Here is a 17,758-nt window from a genome sequence, read left to right as displayed (position 1 = left end):
GAAAAACAATGCTGATGAGATATTAAGATAAAACATTCGTGTTACAGTAATATGTATCATATTGTTATGTTGTTGTATTTACACATATATACACAGCTGGAAAAAGTCTAGAAGGGAATGCACTAAACTGTTAAGAGTGGTATTCCCTGGATAGTGGGATTTTAGGTGATTTTGATTTCTTGTTTATCTACATTTTCTAAAATAAGCATGTATTACTTAAGAAAAATCAGGGAGGAGGGGCGGAAGATGGCGGCGTGAGTAGAGCAGCGGAAATCTCCTCCCAAAACAACATATATCTATGAAAATATAACAAAGACAACCCTTCCTAGAATAAAGACCAGAGGACACAGGACAATATCCAGACCACATCCACAACTGAGAGAACCCAGCGCCTCGCGAAGGGGGTAAGATACAAGCCCCAGCCCCGCGGGAGCCGAGCGCCCCTCCCCCCAGCTCCCGGCGGGAGAAGAGCAGGCAGAGCAGGAGGGAGACGGAGCCCAGGACTGCCGAGCACCCAGCCCCAGCCATCCGGGCCAGAGTGCAGGGCCCTCGATACTGGGAAAACAGGGCAGCAACAACAGTGAGCAGGCACTGGAGGCTGGGCGACAGAGGACATAAGAAAAGCGCGCGACCATTTTTTTTTTTTTTTGCTTTTTTGCTGCTTTGTTTTGGCGAGCGCTTTTTGGAAGTCTTAAAGGGACAGGGACCCCAATACTAGAGAAACAGGGCAGAAAGACCGGTGAGCAGAGGCCTGAGGCTGGCACCGGAGAATAAAGAAAAACGAGCGACCACCTTTTTTTTTTTAATTACAAATTTTTTTTTTTTTAATTAAAAAAATTTTTTTTCTTGTTTTTTTTTTGTGGTCGTTGTTTTGTTTTGGTGGGTGCTTTTTGGAAGTCTTAAAGGGGCAGGGCGGGTCACTTAATCCAGAGGTAGGGAATCCGGGATCTCTGGGCACCCTAACCCCTGGGCTGCAGGAAGCAGGGAGGCCCCTTACGGAGATAAATAGCCTCCGAGCAGCTCCTGCTCCAACGCGACTCCACCATTTTGGAGTAGCTGCCCGAGCCAGGCCACGCCCACAGCAACAGCGGAGATTAACTCCATAGCAGCCGGGCAGGAAGCAGAAACCCTGTCTGCGCGCAGCTGCACAGCACAAGCCACTAGAGGCCGCTGTTCTCCCAGGAGAGGAGGGCCACAAACCAACAAGAAAGGAAGTCCTTCTAGCCGTCACTCGTCCCAGTTCTGCAGACTATTCCTATCACCATGAAAAGGCAAAGCTACAGGCAGACAAAGATCACAGAGACAACACCAGAGAAGGAGACAGACCTAACCAGTCTTCCTAACAAAGAATTCAAAATAAGAATCATAAACATGCTGACAGAGATGCAGAGAAATGCGCAAGAAAAATGGGATGAAGTCCGGAAAGAGATCACAGATGCCAGAGAGGAGATCGCAGAAATGAAACAAACTCTGGAAGGGTTTATAAGCAGAATGGATAGAATGCAAGAGGCCATTGATGGAATTGAAATCAGAGAACAGGAACGCATAGAAGCTGACATAGAGAGAGACAAAAGGATCTCCAGGAATGAAACAATATTAAGAGAACTGTGTGACCAATCTAAAAGGAACAATATCCGTATTATAGGGGTCCCAGAAGAAGAAGAGAGAGGAAAAGAGATGGAAAGTATCTTAGAAGAAATAATTGCTGAAAACTTCCCCACACTGGGGGAGGAAGTAATCAAACAGACCACGGAAATACACAGAACCCCCAACAGAAAGGATCCAAGAAGGGCAACACCAAGACACATAATAATTAAAATGGCAAAGATCAAGGACAAGGAAAGAGTGTTAAAGGCAGCTAGAGAGAAAAAGGTCACCTATAAAGGGAAACCCATCAGGCTAACATCAGATTTCTCAACAGAAACCCTACAGGCCAGAAGAGAATGGCATGATATATTTAATACAATGAAACAGAAGGGCCTTGAACCAAGGATACTGTATCCAGCACGACTATCATTCAAATATGACGGTGGGATTAAACAATTCCCAGACAAACAAAAGCTGAGGGAATTTGCTTTCCACAAACCACCTCTACAGAACATCTTACAGGGACTGCTCTAGATGGGAGCACTCCTAGAAAGAGCACAGCACAAAACACCCAACATATGAAGAATGGAGGAGGAGGAACAAGAAGGGAGAGAAGAAAAGAATCTCCAGATAGTGTATATAACAGCTCAATAAGCGAGCTAAGTTAGGCAGTAAGATACTAAAGAGGCTAACCTTGAACCTTTGGTAACCACGAATTTAAAGCCTGCAATGGCAATAAGTACATATCTTTCAATAGTCACCCTAAATGTTAATGGGTTGAATGCACCAATCAAAAGACACAGAGTAACAGAATGGATAAAAAAGCAAGACCCATCTATATGCTGCTTACAAGAAACTCACCTCAAACCCAAAGACATGTACAGACTAAAAGTCAAGGGATGGAAAAACATATTTCAAGCAAACAACAGTGAGAAGAAAGCAGGGGTTGCAGTACTAATATCAGACAAAATAGACTTCAAAACAAAGAAAGTAACAAGAGATAAAGAAGGACACTACATAATGATAAAGGGCTCAGTCAAACAAGAGGATATAACCATTCTAAATATATATGCACCCAACACAGGAGCACCAGCATATGTGAAACAAATACTAACAGAACTAAAGGGGGATATAGACTGCAATGCATTCATTCTAGGAGACTTCAACACACCACTCACCCCAAAGGATAGATCCACCGGGCAGAAAATAAGTAAGGATACGGAAGCACTGAACAACACAGTAGAGCAGATGGACCTAATAGACATCTATAGAACTCTACATCCAAAAGCAACAGGATATACATTCTTCTCAAGTGCACATGGAACATTGTCCAGAATAGACCACATACTAGGCCACAAAAAGAGCCTCAGAAAATTCCAAAAGATTGAAATCCTACCAACCAACTTTTCAGACCACAAAGGCATAAAACTAGAAATAAACTGTACAAAGAAAGCAAAGAGGCTCACAAACACATGGAGGCTTAACAACACGCTCCTAAATAATCAATGGATCAATGACCAAATCAAAATGGAGATCCAGCAATATATGGAAACAAATGACAACAACAACACTAAGCCCCAACTTCTGTGGGACACAGCAAAAGCAGTCTTAAGAGGAAAGTATATAGCAATCCAAGCATATTTAAAAAAGGAAGAGCAATCCCAAATGAATGGTCTAATGTCACAATTATCGAAATTGGAAAAAGAAGAACAGATGAGGCCTAAAGTCAGCAGAAGGAGGGACATAATAAAGATCAGAGAAGAAATAAATAAAATTGAGAAGAATAAAACAATAGCAAAAATCAATGAAACCAAGAGCTGGTTCTTCGAGAAAATAAACAAAATAGATAAGCCTCTAGCCAGACTTATTAAGAAGAAAAGAGAGTCAACACAAATCAACAGTATCAGAAACGAGAAAGGAGAAATCACGACGGACCCCACGGAAATGCAAAGAATTATTGGAGAATACTATGAAAACCTATATGCTAACAAGCTGGGAAACCTAGGAGAAATGGACAACTTCCTAGAAAAATATAACCTTCCAAGATTGACCCAGGAAGAAACAGAAAATCTAAACAGACCAATTACCAGCAACGAAATTGAAGAGGTAATCAAAAAACTACCAAAGAACAAAACCCCCGGGCCAGATGGATTTACCTCGGAATTTTATCAGACATACAGGGAAGACATAATACCCATTCTCCTTAAAGTTTTCCAAAAAATAGAGGAGGAGGGGATACTCCCAAACTCATTCTATGAAGCTAACATCACCCTAATACCAAAACCAGGCAAAGACCCCACCAAAAAAGAAAACTACAGACCAATATCCCTGATGAACGTAGATGCAAAAATACTCAACAAAATATTAGCAAACCGAATTCAAAAATACATCAAAAGGATCATACACCATGACCAAGTGGGATGCATTCCAGGGATGCAAGGATGGTACAACATTCGAAAGTCCATCAACATCATCCACCACATCAACAAAAAGAAAGACAAAAACCACATGATCATCTCCATAGATGCTGAAAAAGCATTTGACAAAGTTCAACATCCATTCATGTTAAAAACTCTCAGCAAAATGGGAATAGAGGGCAAGTACCTCAACATAATAAAGGCCATCTATGATAAACCCACAGCCAACATTATATTGAACAGTGAGAAGCTGAAAGCATTTCCTCTGAGATCGGGAACTAGACAGGGATGACCACTCTCTCCACTGTTATTTAACATAGTACTGGAGGTCCTAGCCATGGGAATCAGACAAAATAAAGAAATACAAGGAATCCAGATTGGTAAAGAAGAAGTTAAACTGTCACTATTTGCAGATGACATGATACTGTACATAAAAAACCCTAAAGACTCCACCCCAAAACTACTAGAACTGATATCGGAATACAGCAAAGTTGCAGGATACAAAATCAACACACAGAAATCTGTGGCTTTCCTATATACTAACAATGAACCAACAGAAAGAGAAATCAGGAAAACAACTCCATTCACAATTGCATCAAAAAAAATAAAATACCTAGGAATAAACCTAACCAAAGAAGTGAAAGACTTATACTCTGAAAACTACAAGTCACTCTTAAGAGAAATTAAAGGGGACACTAACAGATGGAAACTCATCCCATGCTCGTGTCTAGGAAGAATTAATATCGTCAAAATGGCCATCCTGCCCAAAGCAATATACAGATTTGATGCAATCCCTATGGAACTACCAGCAACATTCTTCAATGAACTGGAACAAATAATTCAAAAATTCATATGGAAACACCAAAGACCCCGAATAGCCAAGGAATCCTGAGAAAGAAGAATAGAGTAGGGGGGATCTCACTCCCCAACTTCAAGCTCTACTATAAAGCCATAGTAATCAAGACAATTTGGTACTGGCACAAGAGCAGAGCCACAGACCAATGGAACAGACTAGAGAATCCAGACATTAACCCAGACATATATGGTCAATTAATATTTGATAAAGGAGCCATGGACATACAATGGCGAAATGACAGTCTCTTCAACAGGTGGTGCTGGCAAAACTGGACAGCTACATGTAGGAGAATGAAACTGGACCATTGTCTAACCCCATATACAAAAGTAAACTCAAAATGGATCAAAGACCTGAATGTAAGCCATGAAACCATTAAACTCTTGGAAGAAAACATAGGCAAAAACCTCTTAGACATAAACATGAGTGACCTCTTCTTGAACATATCTCCCCGGGCAAGGAAAACAACAGCAAAAATGAACAAGTGGGACTATATTAAGCTGAAAAGCTTCTGTACAGCAAAAGACACCATCAATAGAACAAGAAGGATCCCTACAGTATGGGAGAATATATTTGAAAATGACACATCCGATAAAGGCTTGACGTCCAGAATATATAAGGAGCTCTCACGCCTCAACAAACAAAAAACAAATAACCCAATTAAAAAATGGGCAGAGGAACTGAACAGACAGTTCTCCAAAAAAGAAATACAGATGGCCAACAGACACATGAAAAGATGCTCCACATCGCTAATTATCAGAGAAATGCAAATTAAAACTACAATGAGGTATCACCTCACACCAGTAAGGATGGCTGCCATCCAAAAGACAAACAACAACAAATGTTGGCGAGGCTGTGGAAAAACGGGTACCCTCCTACACTGCTGGTGGGAATGTAAGTTAGTTCAACCATTGTGGAAAGCAGTATGGAGGTACATCACAATGCTCAAAACAGACTTACCATTTGACCCAGGAATTCCACTCCTAGGAATTTACCCTAAGAACGCAGCAATCAAGTTTGAGAAAGACAGATGCACCCCTATGTTTATTGCAGCACTATTTACAATAGCCAAGAATTGGAAGCAACCTAAATGTCCATCAATAGATGAATGGATAAAGAAGATGTGGTACATATACACAATGGAATACTACTCAGCCATAAGAAAAGGGCAAATCCAATCATTTGCAGCAACATGGATGGAGCTGGAGGGTATTATGCTCAGTGAAACAAGCCAAGCGGAGAAAGACAAATACCAAATGATTTCACTTATCTGTGGAATATAAGAACAAAGGAAAAACTGAAGGAACAAAACAGCAGCAGAATCACAGAACTCAAGAATGGACTAACAGGTACCAAAGGGAAAGGGACTGGGGAGGATGGGTGGGTAGGGAGGGATAAGGGGGGGAGAAGTAGGGGGGTATTAAGATTAACATGCATGGGGGGGTAGGAGAAAAGGGAGGGCTGTACAACACAGAGAAGGCAAGTAGTGATTCTACAACATTTTGCTATGCTGATGGACAGTAACTGTAAAGGGGTTTATAGGGGAGACCTGGTATAGGGGAGATCCTAGTAAACATAATATTCATCATGTAAGTGTAGATTAGTTATAGCAAAAAAAAAAAAAAAAAAAGGCAGTTCCTGTGTGGTAACCTCCAACGAGTTCTACACAAGGGTATAAAGGGCATATAAAAGTGTAGGCAAAGGGTCTGTTTGTGTTTATACAGAGGATCAAAGCCTAATTGGGCTACCCCGAAAATGAACTAAGATACGATATGAAAAAGAACTTCCAACATCTGCACTCTCTGGAAGACTCATGCCAGAAGATGATCATCAAAAAACCCCAACAAAGATCCACACACTGCTACAGCTGTAGATGCACTCATCCCACCAGTTCCTGGACTTGCCATTGGAATGAGGAAGGAGACATCTAAGCTGGCCTGTGCATACAGTAAATCAACAAAATTGGACTGAATCTATACTGTTGGAACTCAACCAAGAATTTGGAGAAGTGCAAATTGTAGCGCTCCAAAGTCTTACAACTACAGACTATTTACTGTTAAAAGAACATAAGGGATGTGAACATTCCCCAGGAATGGGTTGTTTTAATTTGTCTGATTTCTCTCAGACTGTTCAAGTTCACTTGGACAATATCCACCATATCATAGATAAGTTTTCACAAATGCCTAAGGTGCCTAACTGGTTTTCTTGGTTTCACTGGAGATGGCTGGTAATTACAGATATGCTTTGGTTATGTAACTATACTCCTATTATGTTAATGTGTGTGTGCAATTTAAGTAGTAGCTTAAAACCTATACATGCTGAAGTTACTCTACAAGAAGATATATCAAAGAAATAATCAATCTTCCCATGTTTTCTTCCGCCTGCTACTTCTATAGCTTTTCTTCTTCCTTCCTAATTAGAACCCTTAAATAGAATTCGTGCCTCATATCAAATTTACCGAGTATCATAATTCTTCCAAGTGGTAAAGATACCTCAAGACAAATGCTGGGCATAGAAGCCACAGGGCATAAATATGCAAAGAAGTAAAAAGCTAACTTTTTCAAACAATAAGGCTTCTCTCTCACTTACCAACTTCACATTTCCCTGTATGGCCCCGGAAGATGACTGGTTAGCCAGAGACGGGTAAGATTCCTCAAGGGAGGAACAACCTAAGACAGGCACAGTCGCAGGGGGGCCATCAGGTGAGAAATTGGGGATCAACAGAGGTGAGGCTTAGAACCTCACCCCCCCGTTCTGAGAGAAATCTTCTGCATCCGTGGATGTTTTATTGCCCTGGTCTAGCTTCGATTAACACATAGTCTACAGGCACACACCTGATCATCTACATGTGCTCTCTTACAACACTAAACTATGTTTTCTACCTTTATCTTGTATCTACCTACCACTTCAGCATTTTATTAAAAATAATAATAATAAAGAGAGAAATGTGGTATCCACATATAAATCAAGTATAAAAACCAAATGAGTATTCATATTTGAACTGACTGTTTATAGTTCATAATGCATGAGCAAAACCGAAAGTTTCTGTGATGACTGCCCTTGTACTGTTCACTATGTAACTTATTCATTATGTAAGAATTTGTTCTACATGTAAAAACTTGTTTGTTATGCCTCAGAAGATTGGAGACTGACAAAAATTAGGCTTGGCGTGGATTAATGCTTGTGCATTGAGCATTGACTCCCCTATACAGAATTTTATTGTTGTTAACAACCATTTGATCAATAAATATGAGAGATGCCGTCACAAAAAAAAAAAAAAAAAAAAAAAAGGACAGACTTCCAATGGTAAAATAAATTAGTAACCGGGATGTAATGTATAGCATAAGGAATATAGTCAAGATATTGTAACAGCCTGGTAGGGTGATAGCTGGAACCTAGAATTATGTATATAAATGTTCTACCACTGTGTTGTACACTTGAAACTCATGTAATGTAATACTGTGTGTCAACTACCCTTTAATAAAAAATAATTATTTAAAAAAAAAAAAAAAAAGAAAGAAAAATCAGTGTATTTTTAAAAAATCAAGTCAACTACGAAAAAAATCTTTAACCTCAGGTGAATATGTTAAACACTTATAGAAAAGGGAAGAAGAAAGGAGGGAGAGGTTTTCAATCTAATCGAATTCAAAGCTAAATTTATTAAATATCTAGTTTCCCAAAATCATTCAGTATGAGTGTGCAATACATTGGTGGACAGATTTAGTTTCTGGGTCTTTAATGGTAATGGCGAGTTCCAAAAAGTAATTTTTTCCTATTTAAAAAAATTGAATCAATTGGGTTATCTACCTTCTCCCCAACTGGACTTAAAACATTAGTCCAAAACTCAATACCTTAAAACCAAAGACTGATTCCTATTAAAATTCTTGCAGCCCCAATGGTAGGAATACCGAGACATTATAAACAGTAATTACTTCGGCTGAAGAGCGAACAACTATGCATGGAAGTAAAACAAAAATCTAACTAACGAGCATCATTCTGAGATTAAGAGCCAGTGAATAATTTTGAAATCGCCCTCAGAATTAGGCAAAGATAACGAGACAGAGGATTATTTTTATTGACTATGAAGAACAAAATCATCCAAAATGGCACACAAAACACCGAACTAAAAATACAGGACCTAAAATAAACCCACGGGCCGAGCGCAATTCCTTCTGACACCTATCCGCCCTCTACCCTAGTCCATTCCTCGGTTTCTGGCGCGTCCATGTCGCGACTTCCCCCAGCTGATTCAGGGCAGCGATCCGCCACCGGAAAGCTCTGTCAACAGAACAGCGAACTCGGCTCTCTGAGGTGTTCAGAAAGCCTGCTCGCTGAGACCCAATGCCGCGGCTGCTCACGGCGGCCTCCCCGCCAGGCCCCGCCCCTCTCGCGTACCCTTGGGCACCCCTCCCGGGGAGCCGGTGGCGAGCTGGAGGCACGGAGGGGTCTATTGCGCAAGCCCAGGAAGCCAGGCTGAGAGTAGGGAAGAGGCCTCCGCGGCGCGCTGGAGACTGTGAGGCGCGGCGTTCGGCGGGCTCTTCCCGGAAGCGGAAGCCTGGGGGGCGGGCCGAGGGGGCCCGGTCGTGCATGGCGGTTAATTCCTTTTAGCGTGCGGTTTTGCTTCCCTGCGTCTGTGCTCCTCAGAAGCCGCGGGAGATGGTCAGGCCTGGATCTCGCCCGGGCCAGGTGAGGGCTGCGCACCTGAGGCGTCCGCTGTGGGGTGGAGAGGGACTGAGGAGATTCTCGGGCCGGGAAAAGTGCAAAACGATTTGAAAAAAATAAAAACAAAGAAAATGCGGCGGCATTAAAACTGTTGCGAAAGGGGAGTTGGGACGCCTAATCTCAACTTCGGAACCCAGCCGCTCAGTGTATTCTAAGGTAGATGTATATTCAGATTTAATCGCTGTAGCCTTCCAGGGCGCTGGCTGCGGTGTCGGCCCGGGTTCGAGTGCAGCCTCCGCCGCTGGGTCGTGCGACCTAACTTCTCCAAGGTTCAGTACATTGTTGCATCGAATCCAAGTTTTCGGCCCTTCCACCAAGTGCCGCTATTACCTGATCTTCTTTCACAAATGCTGATATTTTACTACTAGTTTAAAATGTCTCCCAATTAGTGACCCTGCTTTTAGCCTTATCCCTCCTAAATGCATGCCCCTCATTGTAACTAAATGATTCTCTTTTCTGCTTAAAATCCGGCAATGGAACACTTCTTTTTCAAGATAAAAATCTCAGTTCTTGGCCTGTCGGTACAGCCATTTTTTTTTGTCCGGCCCTTGCATTCCTTACCAGCCCCCGCGCCCATTCCAATAATACCCAGCACTGTTCAGCCATTTGTTGTGCGGTGTCCTGGATGCAAGATGCTCTTGTGTACTTCCATGTCTGCACTTTCTGTCCTGCCTAGAATTTCCTTCTATCCCAGATATATCCACTTTCCATCCTGCCCTTCAGCTCAGAGGCCTCTTCTAGAAGCCTTGCCTACAACTCTAACATCGTTAATGTTTGGGTGCCCTTTGGCACCCCTTTGGTGCTCTGTACTAAACTTTATCAAACCACTTTTCAGGCTAGAGACATTGCTAATCTTTCTACCTCTTTTGCTGCACAATTTATAGCTTCAAGGTCAAGGACAGCACCTGGCATACAATAGATTTTCAGAGAATGAATCAACTATTCCTCACACAGACTACTTAGAGTGACCTTACTCTCTAAATATATCCACCTTTTTGGGGAATGTCTTTATTGATCAACTCACCTATACATACTATCTTTCTTATTAATGTGAATCTTAAACTTTTTTCAAGACCTGGCTCAAGACGTCATTTGTGAGTACTTCCAGACCATCCTCACCCTTATAAGAGTTTTCTCTTGTATTGAATGAAGTCAGAATATGTGTATTCATCGAGGGAGGGAAACATGGCTTTTGTAGTCACAGTCATCTACAGATTCAATTCTAATTCTGCCACTATTACTGTAGTGATAGTAAGCAAAAGTACATTTTACTTCTCTTGGCATAAATGTGTAACAATTTAGTCCCCTTAAAAACACTTGGTTTATCCATCTTAATGATAATAACAGCTAACATTTACATAGCACTTGCATGGCAAGTACTACTCTAAGTGCTTTTGAGTAGTACATAAAATTGTTCATTTAATCTTCACAATAGCTTAATGAGTAGACAGTCTTATCATCTCCATCTCCCATTTTATAGATGAGGAAACTGAAGGATGAAGAGTTCAAATAATTTCCCTGCTGTTACACAACCAGTTAGTGGAGATAGGACTCAGACCCACATATCTTGTGCCAGAGTCCATTCTTTTAAACATTATTCTGTATTTAGTTAAATGGCTGACTTTGAACAGCCCACCTTTCTGAAATTTAGGTTTCTACTCACAGAAATAATACCAACTCATTGGGTGTGGGTTAAGTGGAAGTGAAAGGCTTTAGTGCACTCTACAAATTAATTTTATCTTGCACTTCTTGGTAGGAGGTAAAACTTCTCTCACAAATGCTTAAATTATCAAATAGCAAAGAAAAAAGCTTTTTAATAATATCCAGTGGATATAAACATGAGATAAGGCAAATTGTCATACACTCTGATTAGGGGCACTCCTGTTGGACAGTGTTTTTGCAGTTTGTATCAAGGGCCTTTAAATGACTAATAGCCTTTCACTGAATAAAATAAGGTCTTAATCCTTAATATGAAAAGGCTATTTTTCAGTATATAGAAAGGTGTATTTCAGGGTTTTTTTTCAATAGTGAAAAATACAAAGCAAATCAAGGGCGTGTTACATTACTTCCACTCAAGGAAATAGTGTATGACCATTAAAAAAGTTTGAAGATAAGTTAATATGGAAAAATACTTAAAAACACAAGATTCAAAATTGTAACTATCTAGTTATGACTAAGTAAATAATCCACTTTGAAAAGGTTGGAAGTCCCAGTAGCAAAGACTACATCTAGTGCCTAGATCTTGGTTTCTTGTCCCACTTAAAGGAACCATGGCTTCTTGAAGAAATGGTAAATTCCAAGGCCATGGCAAAGAAATTGTAAGATAAGCCAAGATACATCAAAATAAAAATACCTGCACAGCAAAGGAAACAACAGACTGAAAAGGCAATTTATAGAATGGGAAAAAATATTTGTAAGCTGTATATCTGATAAAGGGTTAATATCCAAAACATATAAGGAAGTTTTCTGACTCAATGGTAAAAAAATCAAACGACCTGATTAAAAAATGGGCAAAGGACTGAGTAGACATTTCTTCAAAGAAGACAGAAATGGCCAATAAGCACATGAAAAAGTGCTCAACATTACTGGTCATCAGAGAAATACAAATCAAAACCACAAAGAGGTATCACCTCCCACCACTTAGGATGGCTAATTATCAAAAAAAGTGTTAGCAAGTATGTGGAAAAATTGGAACCCTTGTACAGTTTTGGTAGGAATGTAAAATGGTACAGTAATATGAAAACCAATATGAAGGTTCCACAAAAAATTAAAAGTACAATTAATATGATCCAGCAATTCTACTTCTGGGTGTTTAACCAAAAGAATTGAGAAATAGGATCTTGAAGAAATATTGCGCACTCATATTCATTGCAGCATTATTCACAATAGCCAAGATGTGCAAACAAACAAATGTCCAGTGATGGATGAATGGATAAAGAAAATGTGCTATAAAACACAATGGAGTATTCAGACTTAAAAAAAAAGAAAGAAATCATACAATGTGGTACATGGATGAACCCTAAGAATATTACTAAGTGAAATAAGCCAGTCACAGAAGGACAGATATCTCGTCATTCCACTTATATAAGGGATCTAAATCAAACTAACAGAAGCAGAGGGCAGAATGGTAGATGCCAGGGGCTAGAGGGAGAGTGAGATGAGTTGCTATTCAATGTGTATAAAGTTTCAGTTGTGCAAGATTAAGTTCTAGAGATCTGTACAATTTTACACTTAAAAATTTGTTAAGAAGGTAGAGCCCATGTTAAGTGTCCTTACTACAATGGAGAAAAAAAAACCGAGATGAGCCTAGAGCTCAGAAAGTAAAGAATAGCTAAAAAAATAATGAGGTGAAAATAACACAGAAGTCAGTTTGAAGAGACTCATACTGACAGAATCGGGGATCAGGGACAATTGGAGCTTCTAAATAAATAATGATGATAATGGATCATAACCCATTGAAAAAATGGGATTCAGTGAGTCCACACTAACAATGAAGGAAAAGTGCTTATCTAAAAAGTTAAATGCCAACTAATGTAGAAGGAATGATGTTAGAAAAATCACCATTTGACAAATAAGGCAAAAATCATCAGTGGATGCTAAAACTAGTGGGTGAAAGATTGATGAACAGGACATCTGTATAATCTCAAAGTATCTCCCCACAAAGTGAAAAACCTGGCAGATTCCATCTAAATAAAGTTCACATCACTAGTAATGGGACAAACTGATACCATGATACTTACTCATTGAAAGCACAACTCCCCTTTTGTGGTATTCTTGCCAAAAATGCACAACCTGAATCTAATCATGAGGAAACATCAGACAAGTCTAAATGGCCAGTGGGACATTCTACAACAACTGGTTGCACTCTTTAAATTTGTCAAGGTTATAAAAGACAATGAGTGATAGACAACCCGAGGAACTGTTTCAGATTAGAGACTGAAGAGATAGGACAACTTAATGCAACATGATCCCAAATTGGACATGGGTCAGAATTTTTTTTCTATGAAGGACATTCGGATAATTGCACAATGTGAATAACGTCTTGTAGATAAGGTTATCATGTAGTATAAATATCAGTTTTCTGATTTTGATCATTATACCATGGTTATATGAGAGAGTGGCTTGTTTTAGGAAATATTTAGGAGTGAATATTTAAATACAAAGGGGTACCATATCTAATTTACCCTAAAGTGATTCAGACAAAAAAATATTATGTATATATTCTGGAAGAGAACATGGCATATGTAATCAAATGTGAATAGTTGGGGAATCTGGGTGATATATCTTTAGAAGTTCTTTGTAATATTATTTCAAAATAAAAAATAGAAAAAAAGGAAGTGTGGCAATATGATTGTTACTGGAGCAGGGTGCTTTTTTCCTCGGTAATTTTATGATTCTCTGTATATGGCCTCATGTATTTTTTGAAGAAATATCATATAATCTTCCAATTAGGCCATACATTTATCTCAGACAGTATACTTTTTTAATTTTGAAAGAGAATAATTATGGTAGTTGTTTTGGACTTGGTCCAGGGCATAGCAGCACTACAGTTGGGATTCATTAGGGTTCTAGACTGAACACCAACATATATATACTGAAGGGAAAGACTCTGAAGATGTCATGCAGTGTCCAGCAGAGCTACGTTCCGTGGGATCCTATTTCCTGAGACACTGGTTCTCATTGCTGGCTTCATGACTTCATATTCCAAGTGGAGAAGTCTAATTCTGTCAAGCCAATTTTTTAAAATGTATTTCAGCATTTTTAGGAAGAGGGACTATTCAAGCAAATAGTACAGTATTATATAATTCCAGAAAGTTTAATAGTTACTGCTCAAAGTTATCTTGGGATGAAATATGTAAACATGTCGAGAATAATCATAATTGTAACTGCCAACAGTGATGACTACTTAAGGGTGCAGTGCGGGAGTGAGTAGGGGAAAACTGTCTTCTAAAATTTATAGTTAAAGGAGAGATTATACTTCTGATATAAAAGTGTATGCCAGTACTTATCTGATATAAATGATATACCAAGATATAAAAAGATGTACCATGGTAAGTTTCCCTTCTGGCTCTGACCCCAGATTCTCAGTTTCCCTCCCCAGAGACTACAGTTAACTGTTTCTTGCATAACTCAAGATACTGGGTGCATGTTAAATGTGTGATTTTTCTTCCTTCTACATAAAACATAGCCCACTTACTTTACTTTTAATATAATTTTTTTAAATAGCATTGTTATGTGAGTTTCTAAAAAGAGAGATTGAGAGAAAAAATGTAGATAAAGAGGAATGGTAGAGTTTTCATGTGCTGGTCTTGTCAGGCATTCTAAAGAATGTGGATAGATACAATCAGAGTTTTGAACTCTATGCTATCTATACCTTCAATTAACTTACATGTTTTGAAGATTTAGGGAATGTAGAACATTATTAGAGATTTTTGAGTATAGTCCAAATTTAAGTACTTTTGGTTGACATCAGCTTCATTTTCATCTTAAATAGACAAGGATCTTAAATAAATAAACTTGTATGAATTGCTTGGTATTTATGTAGAACATTTGTAAGAGCTCAGTTGTAATTGTAGATTTTTAGGATATGTGGCATTTATAAAAAAATAACATGGTACATACATAAAATGGAATATTAGTCTTAAAAAGGAAGGAAATTTTGACACATGCTACAACATGGATGAAACTTAAAGATTACACTAAGTGAAATAATAAGCCAGTCACAAAAGGACAAGTACTGTATGATTCCACTTAGATTTTGGGGTTCCTAGAGTAGTCAGATTCATAGAGACAGAAAGTAGAACAGTGTTTGCCAGGGGTTGGGGGAAGAAGGGGATAGGAAGCTAATGTCTAATGGGTACAGAATTTCAGTTTGAATGATGAAAACGTTCTGGTGATGGATGGTGATGGTTGAACAACATTGTGAATGTACTTTATGCTACAGAATCATACACTTAAAAATAGCTAAAGTGGTAAATTTTATGTATGTTTTACCACAACAGCAACAAAAAAGGAAACAATCAGGTTTTGTCAAGACAGCATACTGAGACTGTAATAGAAAAACATTTGTATATTTACTATAACATAATGCATTCTGTTATAGATGTTATCTTCAGGAAATCACACTGGACCTGCTAAATTAAAGAAAGGGTAAGTACCTACAGATATCTCTAACTTCAGAAAAATCTCAACAGGTTTTTCAGGTGTTTGGGCTAGACTGAGTTTAGCCTACCCCAGGAAACTAGATGGGTCCCGACCTGCACAAACTCTGGCGAGTTTGTTTACCCATGTTGATCATTTTAGTGTTTAATAATCTTTACAATCTTCATAAAGTCCTGTATAAATCCATCTTATACACGGTTGGACAAGCTTTCTTACACAACCTTTGCTGGGAAAAAAATGATACTTAATGATACATTTTGGAGAAAAAATGTTTCTGTTATTTGTAAAAATATTAATTTGTTTTCTAGGACCACATTAAGAAAGATATCCTGTCTTAATGCAGATTCTGGCCGTCCCACCCATTCTGATTTAGAAAGTCAGGTAAGATTAAAACTGAATAGATAAAATATATACTGTCTTAATTAGTCTTCAGGTAAAAGTTAAGAAGTGAGAATAAAAATACAGAGGTAAATTATTAATTGCCCTAAGGAAGCGTGAAAACTTTTTGCTTTAAAACATGTTTACTACCAAGAATATAGTGCCTCTAAATAAAGGAATTTTGAAACTATGTAGTTTGTTTACTTTTCCTACACAAAAATTGTACACACGAATTTCTAAATGACTTTCTCCTTACAGACAGAAACTGTACAGGGACTTGATGGTTGTGCTTCTTTGCTGCGGAACATTTTGGAAAATGAAGATTCAGGTTTAAAAATTTTTTTTAACACTTTATTGCTGATCACCATTTCTCAAGTAAGTAGTTCTCTTAATACTGATGAATTTTTGTTCTAATTATTAATAGGTTCAGAAATAACATATTCAAAAAAGAGATATAATCCCAGACCTTTAGAAGCCAAAAGATACAGATCTAAAAAAAAAGGACATGGAAAGCATCCTGTTCCTTCAGTAGTCCGGAAAGAAATTTGTAAGTATTTTTTCTCTTATTTGTTTAAGCAAAATCTTTAATTCTGAGAGTTTTGATAAATTATAGGGATTATGCAGTTTGTCTTTCACTTTAATAAATATTGGTTATTGAGGTGTGTATGTGTGTGCTCATACTTCTCTTCTTCTATTCAGCTTCCAATTGCTGAATAGTTGCTTTGATTACTATCACTTTCCCAAGAAGAAAAGAAGAAAACTGACTGACTGGATTTTGTAGGAAAATCTTCAAATTCTGAATGATATTTGGGAGGTATATAGAATTATCTTTGTTCTCCTTGCTTCCATAGATAATCACTAATAGATTATATTTCATGTGTGAACCTATAGATAGTAATTGTTTTTAAATTATTTTATATGTATATATCCTAAGTAGGTTCAGTAGCTCAGCTTCTTGAGCTGCACAATTAGAATACATAGTGCATAAGAAGGTAAAATTCCAAGTTGGATAGATAAGTAAGGGGAAAAGGCCTGCCACTGATGAAGGTGAATGTAGCCAAGGATATTTTTTGCCCTAATAGTTAACGTTGCTGACTTCATTAGTGATAATAATTCAGACAGTTTAGAACAAGCAAGTTTTTATTATGTTGTCCCTTGAAGGCTTATACAGGATATCCCAAAATGGAGATGAAAAAGTCCACAGTAGGATTTCAGATGGACAAGAATGGTACTAGCTAGTTCCACAGAACAAGACATTTCAGGTGAGCCAAAAATGTCAGTATAGTGGTACATGCTTAGATTCAGCTTAGGCAAGGGGTGAATCTAGAAAATCATCTACAGCAGTAGCCCTCAATATGAACAGATCGAGATCCAGGCAAAGAGGCTAAGGAAACAAGCTTAGAGCATTTGTAGGACCAGAGGTTGATATTCCATTTGGTCCTGAGTTAGAAAGATAAGGCAGAGAAAACAAATTACTAACCCATCTTGGAAGCCAGTCACATTTAGCCTCAGGTTATCCTGACCTGTGCTGTGTAAGAAGGTAGTCACTAGCCACTTGTGGCCATTGAGCACTTACTATAAGTATAGCTAGTGGAACCAAGGTCCTGACTTGTGTTAATTAATTTTAATTGATTTAAAT

At 38.6% G+C, this 17,758-nt stretch overlaps 1 protein-coding gene across 3 annotated transcripts in view; it reads left to right on the top strand.

Annotated features, from left to right (window-relative positions):
- The first annotated feature begins 9,345 nt into the window (after nt 1-9,345).
- CCDC14 (coiled-coil domain containing 14) overlaps nt 9,346-17,758 on the top strand; it is a 44,621-nt gene continuing 36,208 nt past the window's right edge. The window contains exons 1-5 of one of the 3 annotated variants that reach the window (XM_036905539.2): nt 9,383-9,543; nt 15,683-15,729; nt 16,050-16,122; nt 16,378-16,447; nt 16,544-16,666. In XM_036905539.2, coding sequence (XP_036761434.2) covers nt 9,514-9,543; nt 15,683-15,729; nt 16,050-16,122; nt 16,378-16,447; nt 16,544-16,666 — 343 coding nt within the window. In that variant the 5' untranslated portion in view covers nt 9,383-9,513. Of the gene's footprint in view, nt 9,544-15,682; nt 15,730-16,049; nt 16,123-16,377; nt 16,448-16,543; nt 16,667-17,758 lie in introns of all 3 variants that reach the window. The other 2 variants (XM_057503384.1, XM_057503386.1) reach the window with 2 other exon arrangements.

Source organism: Manis pentadactyla, chromosome 1 (genome assembly GCF_030020395.1).
Source record: "Manis pentadactyla isolate mManPen7 chromosome 1, mManPen7.hap1, whole genome shotgun sequence".
Taxonomy (NCBI): Eukaryota; Metazoa; Chordata; class Mammalia; order Pholidota; family Manidae; genus Manis; species Manis pentadactyla.
Note: the sequence above shows the minus strand (reverse complement) of the source record. Positions and strands in the feature narration are given on the sequence as shown.